The 22,443-nt window shown below is 49.6% G+C and overlaps 2 protein-coding genes across 2 annotated transcripts; both read right to left on the minus strand.

Annotated features, from left to right (window-relative positions):
* Positions 1 to 9,391: 9,391 nt before the first annotated feature.
* LOC125546134 (protein Rf1, mitochondrial-like) lies at positions 9,392 to 12,463 on the minus strand. Its single transcript, XM_048710294.1, has one exon. The coding sequence runs from the start codon at positions 12,229 to 12,231 to the stop codon at positions 11,257 to 11,259; it is 975 nt and encodes a 324-aa protein (XP_048566251.1). The 5' UTR covers positions 12,232 to 12,463; the 3' UTR covers positions 9,392 to 11,256.
* Positions 12,464 to 12,617: 154 nt separating this feature from the next.
* On the minus strand, positions 12,618 to 17,115 carry LOC125546143. The gene is made up of 2 exons (XM_048710306.1): positions 16,538 to 17,115; positions 12,618 to 13,144 (listed from the first exon to the last, which is right to left on the minus strand). The coding sequence occupies exons 1-2, from the start codon at positions 16,859 to 16,861 to the stop codon at positions 13,136 to 13,138; spliced, it is 333 nt and encodes a 110-aa protein (XP_048566263.1). The 5' UTR covers positions 16,862 to 17,115; the 3' UTR covers positions 12,618 to 13,135.
* Positions 17,116 to 22,443: the final 5,328 nt, after the last annotated feature.

Here is a 22,443-nt window from a genome sequence, read left to right on the forward strand (position 1 = left end):
GCTGGCGGAGTACTCCGGTGCGGCTAAAGTATTTGCTGCTCCGCCGAGTTCGTCGTACCCACAATTTGATCGCGAGAACTTCAGGGTCTAGAAGGCCCTCATGGAGTGTGGTCTCCGCGCCAACGAGCTATGGGACGTGGTGGATCCCGAAGGTGACGCGTTCAAGAAGGAGGGAGCCGAGCACCGCAAGGATCGGCAGGCGGCGTCGACGATTTACTCGGTGATGCCGATGGATGTCCTCCAGCACCTGATCGCCAAAGAAACGGCGAAGGAGGTGTGGGATACTTTGAAGCTCATGTTCGAAGGACACACCCGCGTCAAGCAAGCTAATCTCCAAACTCTCTTAAGGAACTATGAGACTTTGGTCATGGGCGACGATGAGTCCGTCGATGCGTTCGCTTCACGGGTGGCTACTCTCGTCAATCGGATCCGTGCGCTTGGAAAAAACATCACGGAGGCCTCAGTTGTCCGGCGGTTCTTGCGCGCGGCCCCTCCCAGGTACCTGCAAATTGTCACGGCGATCGAGCAGTGCTTCGATCTCGCGACTCTCTCCATCGACAATCTTGTCGGATGGTATAAGGCTCACGATGAGCGGATGCGGTACAGTCTTGGGGACGGGAGGAACGACGAGCTTGTGATGCTCACAAAGGCGCAGTGGATCGCCCTTGAAAAGCAAGGCAGGTCCAAAAGCAGCAGCAAGAAGAAGGGGAAGCAGCGTTCGGCGAGAAAGAACTTCGCCGACTGGGATGATGACTCAGACAATGAGGCTGCACCACCACCGAGGAGAAAGTTTGACATCACGAAAGTGAGGTGTTATAACTGTGGACTCCTCGACCACTTCAAGGCTGACTGCGAGAAAGCACCGAAGCAGAAGACGCTCATGGCTCAGCAAGGAGATGATGGTAACATGATGTTGATGAGCGAACTCGTGGACGAGGAGGATCCAGACTCACAAGTGTTGACTAAAGAAATTGTCGAGCTTGCGGAAGAAAAAGTTTGCCATCAAGATTATGGTTCGGAAACTCATGTCAAAGCTACAGACGCGGGAAGTGATTTCGAAAGTTATGTTGATGTTACGGGCATAAGTGCTAACTTTGCTGGAATGGATGCAGCAATTGCCGCGTGTGCTCGGCCATGAAGAAGCAGTCTTTGTGTGACGCGTCCAGAAAAATCGAAGACGTATGTGGCGTCAGAAGTCCACGAAAAGAGGAGCACTGGTGTTGTGTCGCGGTGCAGACCGGATGTGCTGGGAAGATGTGTAACCCGCGTGAGGGCAGCGGGAGCTGCGTGTCATCGGCCTGACGGTGTAGTGCCAGCCGCACATGCAAGTAAGAAGTGCCCTTGTGCTGGAGGCATACCAAGCAGTGCAGACGGCAATATCAGCAGTGGCTCAGTACACACAACAGATGGGCTTGGCCCATCAGGAAGCAGTGCTCCACCAGGCAGCAGGCAACAAGATAGCAGTGGTCCAGCAAGCATCAATCCAGTAGAGGAAGGCAGCCCATCACGTGCAGCTGCTGTGGTGGACAGGCTAAGGAACTATGGCATTCCACCACTCACTGAATGTGGTGCTCCACGAGGGCTAGCTAGCTCACCTGGAAGGCAAGTTTTGCCAATTGCAACGTGCAAAGCAAATAGCGAGGTGTCGCTTCTGAATGTACAAGGAGCCACACAAGTAATGTCGTCTCCGATAGTAATGGAGGAAAGGACACCATCACCTACATCCATACAGCTACAGCCGATGTTACACCTATATTTGGAGAAAACTCTTCAGACGATTGACCCGGTAAAGATGAAAAGAAATGGACGACGGTGTCTAGGAAGTGCCGAGGAACCGGCAGAATTTGAGGACGCAAATACGAAGGAGTGTTGGCGTCAGGCTATGGAAGAAGAGTTGAGGTTGATCCAAGACAACAAAACATGGGAGCTTGTGAATCTTCCCAACAATGATAATGTCATAGAGCTCAAGTAGGAATTCAAGATCAAGAGAGATGTCGAAGGAAATTGTGTGAAACACAAAGCAAGGCTAGTAGCCAAAAGATACATGCAAGAGGAAGGTGTGGATTTCGAAGAAGTGTTCGTTCCCATTGCAAAGATGGAGTCGGTGAGATTACTCATCGCTCTCGCGGTTCAGGAATCATAAAAAGTACATCACATGGATGTAAACTCCTCGTTTTACAATGGGTCAACAGATTCCGGATAAATCACTTTTCAGAGCGATAAATCGGCCCAAGCGATTAATGGTAACAATATGCCCTAATTGTATCAGTCACGCCTTGAGTAGCGATAAATTGGCGATTTTTTGAAAAGTACTTATAGCCCATATACAGAATCCAAAGGATTGTAACAATCGGTATGGCCTATGCTTATATACGCTGCACAAATATGTTACTGTGTCAGGGATCTACGCTACCTGCAAAAAAGATGGGAGGAACTAACATTTTTCTTTTTGGACGAAAAACAAACTAAATAGTCAGTCAAATGTGATTATGTGTCAAGTCACAGTATCATATCAACAAGCTTGCATATACTGAATAGAATCAGATAGTAAGTAAAAAAATGTTGATGTTTAGGGCCTGTTCGAAGACCCGCCGCTCCACGAGGCCACTCCCGGAGCAGGCGGAGTTCCAGTTAAAAATCGTGGAGCGCGCATGTGGGTACTTTCCAGATTCCGAAATTTCAGGGAGCAGGTGGTTATCCGAACAAGCCCTTATTTGCAAATATTTCATACATATATGAGTACAAGATAATGAGAAGGTTTGGATGGAATATCGTCAAACAATGAAACTCAGGGACATTTCGGCAATGTTTAAGGTCCTACTCACCTCCTCGATTCACCAATATGCACCCACACCTGATTGTCGAAAGAATAGTCTCAGTCCTCTTTGAACAGCGCATGTCCAATTACCATTCTTCTTATCTCACTATAGTGCCAGCTCCAACCTCAAACAATTTTGCGTCTTTCAGGAAAAGGGCAGTTGGGTACGTATTCATGTCTCCATTGCATTCAAAACAATGGATTGCCTGCCATAGGAAACGTTTAAGATTAATTAGTGGACCAAAAAAGAAGTCGATCTGCAACTCACTATACACTAAACAAGTTACAAATAGTAAATCATTTTCCCCCGAATAGTCGGGGGGTTCATCCCCTCCTGGCATCACAGTAGATAAGGAAGAAGAGATAAATCAAAAAAAAAAAAACTGAAAACACATACAGCAAGGGAGAAACAAAGGGGTCACTCCAAGAAGCCTCGGAGACAGCTGCCCGACTTGAAAAAACCTGTCATGGCCCAAGCACAACTACTACCCAGAGGAGCCAACAGAATATGACAACGGGAAACAAGTCACAGAAAGGAGCACCACCGGCGTAATCGAAAGGCATCGGTGAACGGTGAACCAAGATCAAACCACGACACTGCACCGCCGACATAATCGAACAGTGACGTGCATCCGAGATTGCACTACGCCGCAACATCACCTGTGTCGCAGGATGCGGTTGAAAGGCCACGCGACAGCACCTGTGTACCACCGACGTAGTCGAAGGGCATCACCGAGCAGAGACCCACCATAGAGTGCTCGCTCCCACACGTATGGGCTGCTGGCGAAGTCGAACCATAGCACCACGGAGGCCACATCACCGATCCCACCTGGGTCAGGTGTACCAGAAGGGCAGGCTAACCAAGAACACGCCAGAGACTACCCATGTCAGGCCCGTCACAAAGCTGTAACAAAAATTGGATGAGGCAAGAAACAAGCAAGGAGCGCCACCACCACATCTGCCACAGCTCGCCCAGCATCGGGAGGTTGCCACCACCATGGCTACCATCTGTAGATCCATGGAACTCTCCAGGACGGCCGAAACAGTGTCCTCCACCATTGGTAGCAAGATGGACAGGGCTCAACACCCAGCCACGACGGCCCACCACGTAGGGAGCGCGTCACCACAATTGGCCGCTGTCTGCGAAGCCGTGGAGAAAGCTGACCCTAGGGGCATACCCTGACTGAGCAGAAAAGGTGGGGACACCTCGTGACCACCAGAGGGAGGAGGAGAGCCCCATGAGTCGATCAAGGGCAGCCTCCGCTAACTCCAGTCGTGCCAGCCGGCAACGCCACCTCCCGTCCCACAGCGACACCACTTTGCTCATGTCGTGCGACTACCGGCCACCACGACCTGCCCAGGGCTGCGACCCTACCGCCCCCGCATCAGATCAGGGTAGACAACATGAGCACCGCAGCCGAGCAGTGACCAGGACACGACACAACCCTCTCGCAAGGGACTTTTTTCTAGGGTTTTGGGAAACCCCCGGGTCGCCCACATGCGGGGGGGGTGGGGGGGGGGGGGGGGGCTTAGGAACATAAGAACATGTGATCAATAGGAAATCATTTTAGAGTGCTTGGATAGCACAGGTGCATAGTCAAGGAAGAAAGCTTGAGAGTGGTTGGATGACACAAGTGCATATTGTAAAAAGAACTTTGCCCAAGGAAGAAAAAATGAGAGTGCTTGGATGATGCAGGTGCAGAACTTGAGAGTCAACTATTATCTGTCAAATGAAGGGTGGCATTTCACAGTACTAGATTGAATTCCAAATAAATATATATCATAAAAAAGAACAACACATGCGACATCATATGGAATGAATTGAAGGTTTTTAAGTGAGCTGCAACTTGAGTTGAGCAGAGAAGGAAATTACGAAATTCACTGACTGGATGGCCACATTTTCCCTCTAGCAAACATGATGAAGAACACGTCAAGGCATGCCTGCAAGAGCTATTTCCAGATTATAAGACCATACATCATAACATAAACACCTGCACCAAGAAAATGTATTGAGATTATTTGATATCCAACTTGATATTGAACACATGCAACTAACTGTAAACATGAAGATCTTAAAACAGCAACAGTAGAATAAAAAAAGGCCTTGGGGTACAAACATCCCTGGCATATTCAGGGAGAGGATGTGAACCTTGAGCATGGACATGGCGTGCAGACTAGGGGCAATGTCCATAGGATGCACACCCAGCAGCCACAAACGTTGGGCCAAAACACCATGGTGGAACCAAGCCACCAACGCCAAGCTCGATCTTGGTGAGCACATGGAAGAGAACTCATATCAACATCACTGAGAGGAAGCTCCAAACCACAGCAATGGTTTTCTGTCTAGTGCTCAACTAAATCCATCGAAACATTGGTACTTTACAGGGAGCAAATTTATTTGTCCCCGATATTTCCCTTCACTTGAAAAGAGACGTATCAGCAACGAAGTAGTTCTAGCTTCAAGTGAGATGCTCCTGCCATCAACTTTAGACATATAATTTCCAGCCTTGACAATCTCACCTTTCTCTAATGATATTCTGATGATGTCATTTATAAGACGAGAGTCTGGAGCACAACCACTGTTCTCCATTAATGAGAACATATTTTCAGATTTTTCCACTGATCCTTCTCTTAGAAGATTTTTTATCATTACACCGTATGTAGAAGCATTAGGTACCAATCCACTGGCTGATACTGCAGCAAATAAATCGTTAGCTTCTTCTCTTCTCTGAACCTTGAACATTGCATTGATCATGGTATTGAGTATTGCAATATCCAACTTCACATTCATTGCTCCTAATATCTGGAACAGGGTGATCACTTCGTCCTCACAACTATTCCTGCAAAGTCCTCCAAGGACTGTCCTGTATGTGGAACTGCTCACTGTTATTCCACTTTCGATCATCTCATGGAACATTTTCATTGCAGCAACTGTTTCCCTAGCACAAAATTACCCACCCAGTATGATGTTATATGTAACTGTTGTAGGTTTAACTTTCTTCAACATTTCTCAGAATATGGTCAATCCATCATCGATCCTTCCATTTTTAAAACAGCCATTAATGAGGACGGTCAGGCTCAATGCCAACTGAGGCCATGGTATCAAGTACTCCGAAAGCTTTCTTCATCTTGCCAACTAGGCAATATCCGTCAATCAGCAAATTAAATGTAATGATGCTAGGCCTCTCACCAAAGTGTATAACGAAGTCAAGGATACTGTGTGCATCTGTAACCCTTCCTTCTTTGCATAGACTACTCATTATATTGAATTAAAGAACACAATGTCAGGAGGAGGAATACCTCTGTTCATCATTTCAGAAACCAATCCCTTTGCTTTCACCAAATCACCAACTGTACAATAACCCTGAATTAGAGCTTAATAAACAACTGCGTCTGGTTGTATGCCAATAGAAATCATCTGACTGGATCTATCCATGGCATCCGCCAGCCTACCCGTTCTTCTAAGTGCAGATATAAGAGTTGAATAGGTTCATACATCTGGACTCAGTCCTTGTCCCCGCATTTCAGTAAATATAAGCATAGCTTCATCCATCATTCCACGCTTAGCATATGCATCAACTAATATGTTGAAAACCTGGCAATTGGGTACAATACCATTGCTTGCCATTGAATTATAGAGATCAACCATATCTGCAAAGCACCCTTCTGTAGCATACCCTTGGAGCAGAACACGATACGAGACAACATCAGGCTTGTGGCCCTTCGCAGCCATGGAATGCAAAATTTCTGCAGCTTCTTTGCTTCTTCCATGCTTACATAGGGAGGCCATGAATGAGTTCCAAGTGACAGTATTTGGTACAAGACCGCGGCTTGTCATTTCTCTGAACATTTTAGTTGCCTTTTTCCACTGGCCCAAAGTGGAATTGTCGTGATATTCTCACGGGGGGTGCAAGACGACAGATACCACAAGGTGGCTTGAGTGTGAGGGCAGGACCGCTGCCGGAATATCCAGGGACGGGTATGCGAGTAGCACGCGCTAGTTTACCCAGATTCGGGGCTCTCCGGAGAGATAACACCTCTACTCCTGCATGTCTAAGTATATCTGGTATATCTGGTACAGAGTGCTCCTGGAGCTGTATCTGAGGTCAATGCCGTAGGCATCTGGCCTCGTATATACGTGGATGACCGGATGAGCATGCAAGCTCCAGTGGCCGAATGGTATGTGTGTGTTAGCTGGCTATCTTGCTAGCTAGTATGCATGGTGTCTTCATCCTGGATGGATGGATGTATAGCTAGTTAGCTTGCTAGCCTATGTGAGGCCTTGTGGCCATACGTGTGTGTGAGCCTCCCCTGATGCTCCTTATAAAGGGGAGCCCAAGGGACAAGGGATGGCTCACGTGACCAACTTCACTATTTGGGAGACAATGATGTGACATCTTACACCTGCTACAGTGTATCACTATTGCTCAGCAGTGTCTGGGTACAGTCGTCTTGTCCGCGGTATGGCCATCGTGTCAGTGTCCGTCTTGTCAGTGTCGGGTCAGGCTGCAGTCGGCAGCCGGCTGGTCGGCGCTGTCGGTAGCCGGCTGGTTGGCGCAGTCGGCAGCTGGCAGCCGGCCGGGCAGAGCAGTCGGACGGGGAGCCGGCAGGAGTGGCCGGGCAGTCGGACTGATGGGCTTTGCTAGCCCTGATGTCTTGATTTATTGTTTCGCCGTCTTCGGGGTATCCATGGCCAATTACTCCGACAGTAGCCCCTAAGCCTCCGGGCAACTTGGCAAAGTTGGGCGAAGGTTTTTTGGCGGGTGTTCGCGGAAATGATCATGCAAAAGACAAAGTTAGTCCACGTAGATATATCAAATGAATACTTTTAGCATTGCAAGTTTTATGCGGAGGGTGACGACTCGGTTTCGTCCGAGCCCCCTTAATCTTTTTCGTGTTCCCTCCGCTCTTTGGCTTGTGCTCTCGCTTGCCGGACAGCCGCTCTGCGGTCTGTGGCTGAGAGTGGGCCGCGAAGTGGAGTGTACAGTACTCAGAGTCTAGGAGCAGATTCGACCGAGCAGATACTTGTAAAGGAAATGGCCGGGTCGCCCGAACCATTTTTCTTCCCGGACGTTTTTCGCGTGGGTGGCCTCCAGCGTTTACTCTTGCTAGTCGGACAACCGCTCTGCTATCTGTTACTAAGAGTGGGCTTTTGGTACCGCGCACGCTACTAAGCCGTCTGCGGGAACTAACGTCTCAGGCCAAGCTGCAATTGTAATAAAATGCGGAGATACTTTCCCGAGTATCGCTCGGGGTTATCCATGCTTGCGTGGTGCAAAAATATGCGGATGAGAAGCTCACATTGGTTTTTCGTGTAGCCGAGGCGGAGTTTGCTGAAAACAGCCGGCGCGGCTCGGCGCTCGTGGAGCGCGCCGGCGCACCCGCTGGGTGCAACCTTCGAGCCTCCAGGTGCTCGAAGGGGAGTCCCGGCCGGTCAGACTCGACCGGCTAGGTGGCGAGGCGTCTTGCAGCGCCCATTTTCTTTTTTTTCTCTTCTGCCGACTGCTGACAGCCGGACAAAACTCTTCTCTTGTCTCTTATTTTTGTTTCTTGCAATCTTCCGTGAGGGCACGCCAGCGCACCCATTGGGTATAGCCCCCAAGATTCGGGCCGACTGCTGAGCAGTCGGGCCGGATCTCTCGTCAACTACTTTGTCTTCTTTTTCACGGGGCGCGTCAGCGCACCCGCTGGGTGTAGCCCCCGAGATTCGGGCCGACTGCTGAGCAGTCGGGCCGGATCTCCCGACGACTACTTTGTCTTCTTTTCTTTTTCTCGTCAGCTGGCCGAATGTGGGTATCCGGCCTTTTCTTCAGTCGGCTCTGGGAGCCGAATGCACACACCTCTATTTTTTTGTCGCAAGTGGACCGTGGGCGTCCGTCATTTTCTTCAGCCGGATCTGAGCAGCCGGATGCACACACACTTTCTTTTTTTTCTATCTTTTCCTTCTTCTAGCATCCAACCACTGACTTTTCTCCACCCGACATCTTGGTTTTTTTTTGGAGCCAGTAGCCGGCGTCTGACTTCCTTTCTTTTCTTTGCCCACAGAAGGCGGCAGCAGCGAGCAGCGCGCGCCGGGTGCAGGCTGAAGCCGGCGACCGGGTTGGCGGAGCCAGCCGGAGGCGCGGCGCCTGGCGGGGCCAGCGCGGAGGGGGCTGGGCCAGCTGCAGCGTGCAGCCCCGGTGGTGGAGTGGGGGGGCCGGGTTGGCGAGGCGGAGGAGGCGCGGGTGGCCGGCGCGAAGATGGCGGCCGGGGCGGCAACCGGCACGGGCGGCGGTCGGAGCAAGCGGTGCAGGCGGCCGAGGTGACAGCTGGCGCGGCGTGAGGCGGCCCGCCAGTTGGCCGCCTGGTAGCGGCGCTCGAGGTGCGGCCGGGCCCAGCGCGCAGGGAAGGAGAGCTGGGCTCGAGCTCGGGGAAGCCGGCCAGCCCGTCGGAGCCGCGGAGGAGCGAGGCGGGGGCGACGGATGACACGCGGGAGGCGGTCTGGGCGAGCTAGCACGCAGGCGAAGGGGCACGGCGACCAGGCCCATCGCCAGGCGCGCGACGCGGAGGCGCACGGATGTGGGTGCGTAGCAGCAGCCGGCCGGGACGACAAGCGCGCGCGAATGGAGCAGTCGGCGACCGCATAAGGAGCACAGCAGGCTGGGCGCGTGCGACGGGTAAGGTGCAGCCAGCGAGGACCGAGGCCAGGCGGACAGACGGCACAACAGCCGGGCCGCGGAGCAACAGCTAAAGTAGAACGCAGTTGGACGAGGTCGGAGCCGGGCGGCCTGATCCAGTATACGCCGTGGTGGGAAGCCGGCCAAGGCTGGCCAAGCAGCCGGCTATGCGCGCATGTGCAGTCCCGCACACGACCAACACGCATGCGGCCGGTGCGTGCGTGCACAGGACTAGGCCATGGCCGTAAGCGAGTGCAGCAGCATTGGTGCAAGAGACCATGATATTTCTGGAGATTGTTTGGGTAGTCTTTGACTAATGTATGGTCATTGTCTGATGCGTGTTTGGCTAATGGTTTAACAATGGTTTGACTCACATCTAGCTAGCTAGCATAGATGATATATGGAGTAGCGGACGTGCGTGTCAGCTGGAGCAAGGCGCAACGCGGAGGAAAGCAGACGCGAGCGATGCGTGGACGGACATGGCCGACCAAAGCGAGGCCCCGCGCGCAGACAGACGGCCGGTGTTGCGGTAGTGGTGAAGAAGGCAAGGCCGACGGTGAGGACGCGCCGCCCCTCACGGCCATTCCGGGGGCATGCCGATGTCGAGCCCCCGACCGCTATCGGAGAGACGGCGTGACGCCGTGGTGGTGAAGACGAAGAGGCTGACGGCGAGGACGTGCCGCCCCTCGCGGCCGCTCCGAGGGCGCGTCGACGTCGGGCCTCCGAGTGCTACCGGAGAGACGGTGGCGACGCCGCGGTGATGACAAAGATGGTCCCGCCCGAACTGCGAAAACAGCAGCAGCGCGGTAGCATAGTACCGCCCCACGGTGGACGCCAAACTGTCGTGGTATTCTCACGGGGGATGCAAGACGACAGATGCCACAAGATGGCTTGAGTGTGAGGGAAAGACTGCTGCCGGAATATCCAGGGACGGGTATGCGAGTAATACGCGTTAGTTTACCCAGGTTCGGGGCTCTCCGGAGAGATAAACCCCTACTCCTGCATGTCTGAGTATATCTGGTACAGAATGCTTTTGAAGCTGTATCTGAGGTCAGTGCCGTAGGCATCTGGCCTTGTATATATGTGGATAGCTGGATGAGCATGCAAGCTTCAGTGGCCGAATGATATATGTGTGTTAGCTAGCTAGTATGCACGCGAGAGGGTGTCTTCATCCTGGATGGATGGATGGATAGCTGTTAGCTTGCTAGCCTGTGCGAGGTATTGTGGCCATACATGTGTGTGAGCCTCGCCTGGTGCTCCTTATAAAAGGAAGCCCAGAGGATAAGGGATGGCTCACGTGACCGACTTCACTATTTGGAAGACAACGATGTGACATCTTACACCTGCTACAGTGTATTATTATTGCTCAGTAGTGTTCGGATACAACCATCTTGTCCGTGGTATGGCCATCGTGTCGGTGTCTTGTCAGTGTCGGGTCAGGCTACAGTGGTCGGCGCTGTCGGCAGCCGGCTGGTTGGTGCAGTCGGCAGCTGGCAACCGGCCAGGCAGAGCAGTCGGACGGGCAGAGCAGTCGGACAGGGAGTCGGCAGGAGCGGCCGCGCAGTCGGACTGAGGGGCTTTGCTAGCCCTGATGTTTTAATTTATTGTCTCGTCGTCTTCGAAGTATCCATGACCAATTACTCCGACAAGAATATCCATGGATCACTGCAGTATATGTCAGGTTATCTGGTCGAACACCGTTATCAACCATCTGCCTTAGGAACTACTCCGCCTTGCCCATAGCTCTGGCCTTGCACAGCGCATCAATAATCGAGTTATACGTCACCAGTTCACCACATCAGGCACAACCCCTTGCTGCATCATTTCATGGTATAGATTGCATGCCTTGCTTACTTGTCCTTCCTTGAAGAAGCCGTGGATGACCGTGTTATATTTGACCAGACTAGGGGAGCAGACACCTCCTTCTTTTGCCATCATCTGAAGCAGGTCGAGCGCTTGCTGGCTCCTGCTATCTTCGCACAAGCTCTTTAGAACTGTGTTGTATGAGATGCAGTTAGGCGCACAACCGAGGTCGGATATCCTATGAAGCAGCACGCTGACAGCCTCGTCGGTCCGTTTTGCGTGGCAGAGGCACTTGAGGAGGTTGTTGGCGGCGATCTGGTTTGTCTTGAGGCCCGTCCTCACGAGGCGGTCGAAGAAGGCAAGCCCTAGGTCCCGGCGACGCGCGCGGCAGCAGCAGTCCATGAGGATGCAGTAGGTGCAGATGGCGGGCGTGGCCACCCGCAGGCCGGCTTCTTCTCGGGAGACGCGGTTGAAGATGGCGAGGACGAGGGCGGGGCCGTCTTTGCACGCGGAGGAGTCCGGCGCGCGCGCGAGGGCGGCAAGGAAGCCGTTCAGGGAGTGCTCGGGGACCGGAGTGGCCTGCCGAAGCAATTTGTCGAACAGGTGGTGCACGTGCTCCGGACTGAGCGTGCCGGCGCGGACACGCTCTGTGGCAGTGGCGAAGGCGGCATGGGGACACCAGGAGGGTGACGACGAAGAGGTGGTGGTGGAGGAGGAGGACAGCCGGCGACGGAGGCGGGTGTAGGACATGGGCCTGGTGGAGTAGAGGCGGCGAGGCATCAGGTTCCGCCGGCCGAAATGAGGCAGCCAGGCCGCCCCCGAGGCGGAGGCGGCGAGCGTACTACCGGCGAGACGGCGAGAAGATTTCCTCCTCCAGGCGCCGCCTCCGCGCTCAGTTACCTCCGCCGCGTCGGAATCCCACTCCACCGCTCCGCCCCCGGGAGATTGAATCATATGCCCCAGTTTACTTGGGCATTTGATAATTTGCCCCACTTTACATAGGATTAGATGATTTGCCCTGCTTTTCTTTTCTCTTTAGATAATATGCCCTTTTTATTTACTGTAATCATTTTTGACTTTTTATCCCTATTTTCATGACACGAAATGACTCTACTGCCCTTGTAGCAAATTTGCAATTCTTCTTCTTATCTTCTCTCCCTACGTTGCTATACCCAACCAAACAAACAGATCAAGAAATCATAGATTGATTCTGTTATTAGTTTTTAGGGTGTGTCTAGGACACATCTAGATGTGCTCTAGTTATTGCACATCTAAATGAGTGAATCAAACATAAAGAGAAAAAGAAAAAGAAAGAAAGAAAATATTCACACGAATCTCAATGTAAGATCAATGACATATGACTTAGATGTGCAATACTTATGGCACATCTAGATGTGCTTTAGCAAAACTGTAGTTTTTATCTCCATGTCCGCGCCCAGCAGAGAGGCGAATGCACCGCCGGCCACCAAGCCATCAACTCCAGCGCCTCCCGGACAGGGAGGGCTCACACAGGCCGGCAGAAGGTGATTCCTCAAACTACCGGTCGGGCAGACGACTTCTGCATCCATGGATCATCACGAGATGCTGCAGATTGGTTAGTATCTGATCAACCCACACCCTCCTCTCCCATGGCTGTTGCAGCGAGCACTAACACCTTGAGGATCATGATCCTAGATCCCACTTCCCAGTACAACACAAGCAGACCCCGCATTTCACAACATCATCAGTCACGTACATCTAATCCTATTGAACTCGCTTCATGGTGTACATGTGTGCGCCTGTACATGGATCCTGGCTTTGATTAACCTAGGATCCCATTTCCCATGGTTATTGCAGCTAGCACAACACTTCTCCGCCGTTAATGAACCTGTACAGAAAGTAGAGTAAGCTAAGATGAAGCATGAAAAAACAAACCTTCAGATCTAGCATAGTTTTGTTATTTGATAAAATGTTCTGTAACTAATTGGATGATGCCCTTATGTTAAAATGTTTATTTGTTCTCCAAGTAGGCCAACGGTGGTTGCAACAAATGATATACATGTATCAACAATGGAAGGAGGCATTGATTGGTCCCAGATTGAGATAGCACCGATGAATGATGACGAAATTGATGTTCCTATAACAGAAGAGAACATGTGCACGGTTCTTGGCATCAATGACGAACCTGAGCATCGGAAAATTGTATCTGAAGCAGCTATGAAAGCCTCCATTGCACATGTTGATGCATGTGTGGCTGATATTGATGAGGATTTACTTGCTGATGCGGCTCTTCCTGTGCCTGACCATATGCCTGAAGAGAATCACTTCTGGTATGATAAGGAACATCCTGTGATAGAGGAAGGATCTTTGTTTCGTTCAATGAAAGAGTTCAGGATGCTCATGAGAACATTTGCTATTAGAGGTAAGTTTGACATCAAGATCAAGGATAGTGACACTACTAGATTTTTGGGTCACTGTAAAGGGAATGGATGTCCTTGGAGAATAACTGCTAGGACAATAGAAGATGGAAAAACAGTCAGGGTACAAACTTATCCAACATGAATCATTTTTTATGTTGAAACTATTTTACTTGCAACTGATGGTTGGTGTTATGTTTTGTGCAGGTTAACAAGATAGTAAAGCCTCATAAGTGTTCATCAACCGCTGCAGTGATTACAAGCATGACAGACCAAGCATGGGTGGCAGAAAAGGCAATGGGGTATCTTCAAACTGAACCAAACATTGGTGCCATGGAGCTCCAAAAAAAGCTACAAGTCGAGTACAAATGTACTATTGGGTATCATACTGTTAACAAGGGAAAAGAAAGGGCCAAGAATAGTTTATATGGGACCTGGGGAAAAAGCTTTCAGTCTTTATTGAACTTCAAAGCTGAGATTGATAAAAGATCTCCTGGTAGCATTGTCGAGGTTGATGTCAAGAGGGAAGGAGGTGAACTGCATTTCCGCAGATTTTTTATGGCACTTAAGCCGTGCATTGATGGCTTCTTGGCTGGTTGTAGACCATATGTCAGTATAGACTCCACATTTTTGACTGGAAAGTGGAATGGTCAATTAGCAGCATGTACAGCACTAGATGGGCAAAATTGGATGTTTCCTTTAGCATTTGGTTTCTTTGGTACAGAGACCGAGGATAACTGGATTTGGTTTATGCAACAACTGCATAGGGCAATAGGACATATTCAAACTCTAGCTGTTTGTACTGATGCATGCAAAGGGTTAGAGAATGCAGTTAAAATTGTGTTTCCCCAAGCTGAGCAAAGAGAATGCTTTAGGCATCTGATGGCAAACTTAAAAAAATAATTCATGGAGATGTTTTTGGTCACATGTGGCCAGCAGCCAAGGCTTACCGTCTGGAAACATTTAACTATCATATGGGCAAGATATTTGAAGCTGAACCTGCAGTGAGTGCCTACTTGTGTACCTATCATAACTTAAAGTGGATGAGATGTGACTTCAACACAGAAATCAAATGTGATTACATTCACAATAATCTGGTCGAGTGCTTCAATAGTTGGATCAAAGGAACAAAGGAGCTGCCCATGGATGAGCTAGCCGATACAATAAGAGAGAAAATTATGATACTTGTTTATAGAAGGAGAAGAATTGGGGAAATGCTCCAGGGAAAGATGTTGCCTGCCATCATTCAACAAATAAATAATAGAACTAGGCAACTTGACCATTTGGTTGTTGGAAGATCAACCGGAGAAAGTTGTGAGGTCAAGGACACTAGCAAGAATAATCTTAGGCATGTTGTGAAGATAGGCAGCCGTGAGTGCACTTGCCTAGAATGGCAACACACTGGAAAGCCCTGTGAGCATGCAATTGCATTCCTTATAGAGACAGCAGATGTAAACTTTGAACCATATGTACATGAGTACTACTCCGTGAGTAGGTTCCGGGCTGCCTATGCTGGAGAGATTGAACCAATCACAGACAAGTCTCAATGGCCTCATGTTAATCTAGATATTGAGATGGTGCCACCAGTTTTAAAGAGCTCTGTTGGGAGACGGAGGAAGCAGAGAATCAGAAGTTGCCTTGAAGACGGTGGTCGTGGTGGCAGCAAACGGAAGAAGAAAGATGATAATGGCAAAACAAATGACCAACAAGGAGGTGACAAAGAGAAGGAAAAAGAAAAGAAGAGATTTGGTAGCAAAAATAGGTGCAAAGAATGTGGAATATTGGGGCACAGGAAAGCAACTTGCAAACAAAATGAAGCTAAAGAGAGGTAACCCATGCACTAGTATCTCATCTATATTAGTATCAAATTAGTACTATTATACCATCTATAACATCCGGTGTGATTGGACTTTCTAGTGACGTGTCTACTCACGAGCTCGCTCCAGCTGTTGTTGCGACACCTACACACACAACAACAATCACACTGCCTCCCAGCCTTCATAACAGCCCTGGGCCTATCACAAGGAGGTAAAAATTATATTTCTCATATGCACATTTGATTCCTACTTTTATAACATTGGTGTGTAAACATGTAGGAGGCTTGCTATGGCCATAGCTGGAGACGATGAATCACAACCATCTGGGACAACTATTAATTCTGTAGCATCACCTACCTCTCACCTCCCTTCAAGCTCTACGACGCGCAAGAAAAAATTGACCCCAAAAAGGAAGAAGCTCCAATTTTAGTGCATTAAATTTCTATTTTAAATTCTGAGAGATGTTCACATCTGTCAGTTTCAAAGATATGGAGTCGGAAGAATTATTATTTTGCTTGGTGTAAACTCGGATTAATTTGTCATGTCATTTGAACCGAGCAACCTTTTTGTGACATTACTTTGTGATTTCGGTGTGATATATTCTGCCAATTCCATGTGCTAAGTGAACATATGTTGTCACTTTATTTTTAAAATCTATGAAATTGTTATATGCTGCCAAATTCCAACGAAGTGCATATGCGAGGATGCACAACATATATACAGACCCCTGACCTGTGACTAGAGGAGATCCAGCAAGAGATGAACTCAAAATCATATGTGATTTAGTTAGAAAGTACTCTTCAGCATCTACGCATTTTTTAGTGTGTGATACAATTTAAGTCTCAAGCATATGGAGGAGATCACTCAGCGAAGTATTTTAAACAACCCACCCAGCTTCATGACTGAAGCAGGACCAACAACTGCTAGGGTAATTATTAGTACTATATATAAACACTGTAGTCCAGCCATGGATATTACCGGCGAAGCAACGAACTCACACACAAAAAATCTGTAAATCCATCAATCACTTAAAAAGTTAGCTTTTACCAGCAACGAGGGCGCCATCCGCAGCTCCGAGTTGCAGCCGGTGCCCCGGGACCTGCTGGTCCGCCGAGCTGCAGCTGGAGTCGCCGAGCTGCCGACATGCAGCGGGAATCGCCGCGGCGGGCCGCCGACCTGCAGCCGGAGCGAGACGCCGCGGGCCGTCGACCTGCAGCGGCAGTCACCGCGCCGGCCCGAGGAGCTGCAGTGGGAGCCGCCGCCGCGGGGCGCCGAGCTGCAGCGGGAGCCACCGCGCCGGGCCGAGAAGCTGCACCGGGAGCCGCCACGTTGAGCTGCTGCTGCCGGGGGCCAAGGTGCCGTTGTCGTCATCCTCCAGTAGGTTGGGGAAAAAAGAACAGAGTAGAGGCGTTGAACTGGAGAAAAGGCGAGCTGGTCGATGGAACTCACACACAGCAGAGAAGATAAGAAGAAGAATTGCAAATTTGTCACAGGGGCAGTAGAGTCATTTCGCGTCGTGAAAATAGGGATAAAAAGTCAAAAATGATTACAGTAAATAAAAAAGACATATTATCTAAAGAGAAAAAAAAAAGCAGGGCAAATCATCTAATCCTATGTAAAGTGGGGCAAATTATCAAATGCCCAAGTAAACTGAGGCATATGATCCAATCTCCCGGTCACGTAGTAGTCCAAAGAGTCCTAGTACTACTCGTTTTAATGTTCATGAAAGTAAATCGGATAAGTGTTTGTACGAGTTCGGGTCTCCGTCGTGTTGGTTGCGACTCGGCGATGTGTTGGATGGGGTGGCTGTATCCCTTTATATACTGAGCAAATAAACGAAAAGATGCAAGTCGATCGCACCGCAAAAAGAATTTTTTCTGTTCCTTCGCAACTTTACGTGTGAGTGTCGCCGGCTACGCACCCACGTACAAGCCAGCCTCGTGTACGCACGCACGGCCAGATCGATCAAGCTGCTTGCTTGATAGCTAGCTAGCTTTGCACGTATCTTGTGTAGCTCCTGGGCAATTTGGTTTAGTGATCAAAAGCCAACAAACACATTTTAGCATTTATGTTAGATAAGGCAGAAAAAAATTCTGGTGTTAAATAGGGCAAAAAATTAAGCCAGTATTAAATAAGAAGTTCTCTCACAAACTTGCCACGAGAGGCCGTTTTGGTCTGAAGGCTTTGAAGTGTGACTAGCAAAACCTTGGCAACCACTTCCTGCCACTTGTGTCATTTTGGTCTAGAGGTTTTGAAGTGTTGCATGGTTGTGTAGCATGTTTTCCTTGCTTGCTCTCTTGGTGTTCAACTGAGTCCTATGTGCGGGATGCATGTCTTCTGCATGGTTCGAAAAAAAAAAACTCCTTGTGTCCTAAAACGTAACACGTTTTTTGACAACTATCATATAGTAGTATCAAAAAACATCTTACATTTCGGGACGGAGGGATTTGGGGACGGGGAGTAGCTAGGAAGCATTTTGTTCTATAATAAATTTACATGGAAACTAAGGATCGATACAGTTCTTCTGGTATTAATAAAATATAAGTGAAGTGTTTAATTGGCAGCTACCAGGCTAGCTGTAATACTGGCGATATATTGAGCTAGCGCTCGCGAGTCTAAACGCAAGTAGCTAGGAGTAACACGAACAGGACATGATGGAGGCGACTGTACTAGCAACCTATAGCTAGTTAGTCCGCCTGGACCAGCGTAGCTGCTCGTACATGACAGCGTTGGCCTGCATGCACCTGCGCAGCGCCTCCGCCGCCTGGGCGCAGGCCTCCACGTCCCGCACCGGCGCGTCGGGGTTGCACACCCTGACGAAGCTTTGCCTGCACCCGGCGCCGTAGAGGCTGGACTTGACGATCCCGTCGATGACCGGATCAGCAGCCGAGGACGACGACGATGACCAGGCGCTCCCCATCACCGCTCCACCCAGCAAACAGCAGTAGGTACAGAAACATGTTTTTGCCCTTCGAGATGAGAGACTCCATGGTATTCGTCTCTCCAATTTATACAGACGTCGCTCAAATTGTGCAGGTCTGGGAATGGTGTCAAAACAATCCAACCCCAACCTAACCCAGTCTTCAGTCCGAACCAAACTGTCCACCTGCGGTTTTCACCCACATCTACACTACTAGAAAAAAGGCTATAGATAGGATTGATACTAATGGTGCACCATAAAAGCAGTGCACCACTACTATATACTAATGGCGCACCAGAAACAGGGTGCGCCACTAGTATTAAATTATTATTTTTTCATTTTTCCATACATACTAATGGCGCATCAGGTCGAAGTGCGTCATTACTACTTAGAACTAGTAATGGCGCACCAAGTAGACAGTGCGCCATTACTGTAAACATTTTTTTATTCTTTTTTTGCAAAACTATTAATGACGCATCGTTTCATAGTGCGCCATTACTAGTTTAAACTAGTAATGGCGCACTATTACCCGGTGCGCCATTAGTATATATATTTATTTTTTTTACTTTTTTGCAAAACTACTAATGGCGCACCTGACGCATCATCTGCAGGTGCGCCATTAGTAACCAGGGTTACTAATGACGCATTTGCTGGTGGTGCACCATTAGTAACCTGGGACCCCAACAAGATATTTTGGATAGCCCCACACCTATCCACTCACTTTCCCCACTTCATTCCCTCCACCTCCTTCTCCAAGCTTTCGGCCATCTCCTCCTCCTCACCTCATTTCCACCATAGATTCATCAAAATTAAGTGGTGAAATTACCTTTTTTATAGGTAAATAAGGGGAAAGCTATCTTCATGATGTAGATCTACTTTTTTTCTCCCTAGCTCGCTCCAACAACGTGCACATGCACTTTTTGTGGCCTAGCTAGATCTATGTATGTTTGTGGTGTTGCATGTGTTTGTGGTGTTGCATATATGTTTGTGTTTGAAGGTACCGGTATTTGAAATGCGATAGTTGCCAATATTTTGCCGGAATGTTTTGATTCATTTCCGTTTCGGCGAGAATTTTGGCACTATGCATTCTTTTTGGTCCTATTTTTAGGGAAGGTCATGCCAAAAAATTTCTTGGTTCTAAAATATCGTTTTGCTCTACCCCGCAGGCGACCATGGTCCGCACGATGACTGAAGGCATCGTGAATAGGTTTTTGAGCTCCGCGAAGGCCGAGATGCTTCAAAAGAACGAGATGGAGATAAGATGTCCGTGTCGAAGATGCAAGCTGAAGAGCCTTATTGCGGACCCGGATTCCGGGCAGGTGCGGGACCACTTGCTCTTGCGTGGTTTCATGGATGGCTATCGGTGGCAAGGTGATGAAGATGACTATGAAGTCGTCCATGGGGGCCGGGCAAGAAATGAGGAAGGGCAACAAGACAAGTACCACCGCGGCGAGGGCGGGCGAGAAGACGAAGAATCTCCAGGACATGATCACGACGGTGATGCTGTACACAGTCATCATGTAGAAGATGTCGTACATGATGATGAGGAAGATCAAGACGAAGGGCATGATCATGAAGATGAAGATGCCGGAGCAGACGACGATGGAGGCTGGGTGCAGGACCCTCATATTCAAGAGCTGCTTCTCAAGCAGACGGATAACGCAAGAGCTGCCGCCCGAGAGAAAGCCAAGCTGGATCAACTGGAGATAGACGCGGTTACTCCATTGTATGAAGGATGCAGGCCCGAGGATACCCGCCTTAAAGTAACGCTCATGGCTCTGGAGATGAAGGTAAAACACAAAATGACCGACACATGCTTCGACGAGAACATGTCATTCTGGCACGAACGTCTTCCCAAGGGGAACAAGTGCCCGACCAGTTTCGAGAAGGCGAAGAAAATCGTGTGTCCTCTGGATTTACCGCACGTGAAATACCATGTGTGCATGAACAATTGTATCATTTATCGGGACGAGCACGCGGAGTCTACCATATGTCCGGTGTGCGGCGTCACTCGATACAAGAAGAGAAAGAAAGCTCCTCGAAAATCGGTGTGGTACTTTCCGATCACTCCTCGTCTGCAGCGGTATTTCGCGGACCCTAAGGTAGCAAAGCTCCTGCGTTGGCACGCGGATAGGGAGGAGAAGAAGCGGGAAGATGACGAAAATGATCCGGAGATAAATAAAAAAGACAAGATGCTGAGTCACCCTAAGGATGCGAGCCAGTGGCAAGCGTTGAACTTCAAATACCCAGAATTTGGGAAGGATCCAAGGAACATCGTGCTGGGCGCGAGCACCGATGGAGTCAATCCGTTTGGCAGCCAGAGAAGCACACATAGCACCTGGCCTGTGTTTGTGTAGATGTACAACCTTCCCCCTGGTTGTGCATGAAGAGGAAGTACACTCACATGAGTATGCTAATTGAAGGGCCGAAACAACCAGGGAACGACATCAATCTGTATCTGGGGCTGCTGAAGGAGGAGCTAGACACGCTGTGGAAAACGCCAGCCAATACGTGGGACGCCGCAGAGAAAGAATATTTCCCTATGAGAGCAGCACTGCTCACGACGGTGCACGACTATCTCGGTTACGGATATCTCACGGGGCAGGTAGTCCACGGATTTTCTGGATGCGTAAGGTGCATGGATGACACAACGTATCGCCAGCTAAATAGAGATCCCGGGCCTTCGAAAACCGTGTTCATGGAACATCGAAGGTGGCTTCACGGCGATGACCCGTGGAGGAAACGCAAGGATCTGTTCGATGGTGAAACCGAACCCCGAAAACGCCCGTGTATGAGGAGCGGCGAGGAAATAGACGAGCTGTTGAAAAATTGGAAAGACTGCCCACTGCCGGGAAAGAAGCAAAAGGCGCCAGAGCCGGGAAAGAAGCGAAAGGCGCCAGAGCCGCTGCTGAAGGTATAGAAAACGAGGTCTGTTTTCTGGGACTTGCCGTACTGAAAGATCCACCGTGTGCCTCACAGCCTTGATGTCATGCATATCACGAAGAACGTGTGCGAGAGTCTGCTTGGTACCCTGTTCAACATGCCAGAGAGGACCAAAGATGGGCCGAAAGTAAGGGCAGACTTGAAATCAATGGGCATCATGCAGGAGCTTCACGCTAATGATGATGATGATGATGATGATGAGGCGAAGCAGGACACAGAAAGTCGTCGCAAAGGCAAAAAGGCCAAGAAGACCGGAAATGACTACCCTCCCGCGTGCTTCACTCTAAGTCAGGAGGAGATCGAGCAGTTTTTCACCAGCCTCCTAGGAGTAAAACTTTCTTACGGTTACGCGGGGAAGATAAGCAGATACCTAGACCCAGCGAAGCAGAAGTTCAGCGGGATGAAGTCTCACGACTGTCACGTGCTGATGACGCAGATACTTCCAGTTGCAATCCATGGGATCATGGACGCGCACGTCCGTGAAACACTATTTGGCCTATGCAACTTTTTCGACGTCATCTCTCGGAAGTCGATTGGCGTGAGGCAACTCAGAAGGCTACAGGAAGAGATCATGGTGATACTATGCGAGCTTGAGATGTACTTCCCGCCCGCATTCTTCGACGTTATGGTGCATCTGCTGGTCCATATCGTGGAGGATATCATCCAACTCGGGCCGACGTTCCTGCACAGCATGATGCCGTTCGAAAGGATGAATGTTGTCATCAAAGGATACATTCGCAACATGTGACGTCCAGAGGGAAGTATAGCCAGGGGCTTTCTGACCGAAAAGTGCATCTCCTACTGCACGAATTATCTAGGCATTGAGAACCCCGTTGGTCTGCCCGTCAACAGGCACCTCGGCAGGCTCGCTGGATGGGGTCACCGTGAGGGTCGCTGCGAAATGCATGTCGACTTCGAGGGTCGACTCGCCGACTTTGAAAGAGCAAACCTAGTCGCGCTACAACACATAGACGTGATCGATCCTTGGGTGGTAGAGCACAAAACCTTTATTGAGAAGACGTACAATGACCGAGGCCAACAGAGGACGGACGGAGATATACTCAAAGAGCACAACTCATGTTTCACGCGT

Source organism: Triticum urartu, chromosome 1 (assembly GCF_003073215.2).
Source record: "Triticum urartu cultivar G1812 chromosome 1, Tu2.1, whole genome shotgun sequence".
NCBI lineage: Eukaryota > Viridiplantae > Streptophyta > Magnoliopsida > Poales > Poaceae > Triticum > Triticum urartu.

Bases quoted from the DNA above. Each gene is read 5' to 3' on its own strand.
- LOC125546134 (XM_048710294.1), bottom strand. From the start codon at position 12,231: ATGATTCAATCTCCCGGGGGCGGAGCGGTGGAGTGGGATTCCGACGCG.
- LOC125546143 (XM_048710306.1), bottom strand. From the start codon at position 16,861: ATGACGACAACGGCACCTTGGCCCCCGGCAGCAGCAGCTCAACGTGGC.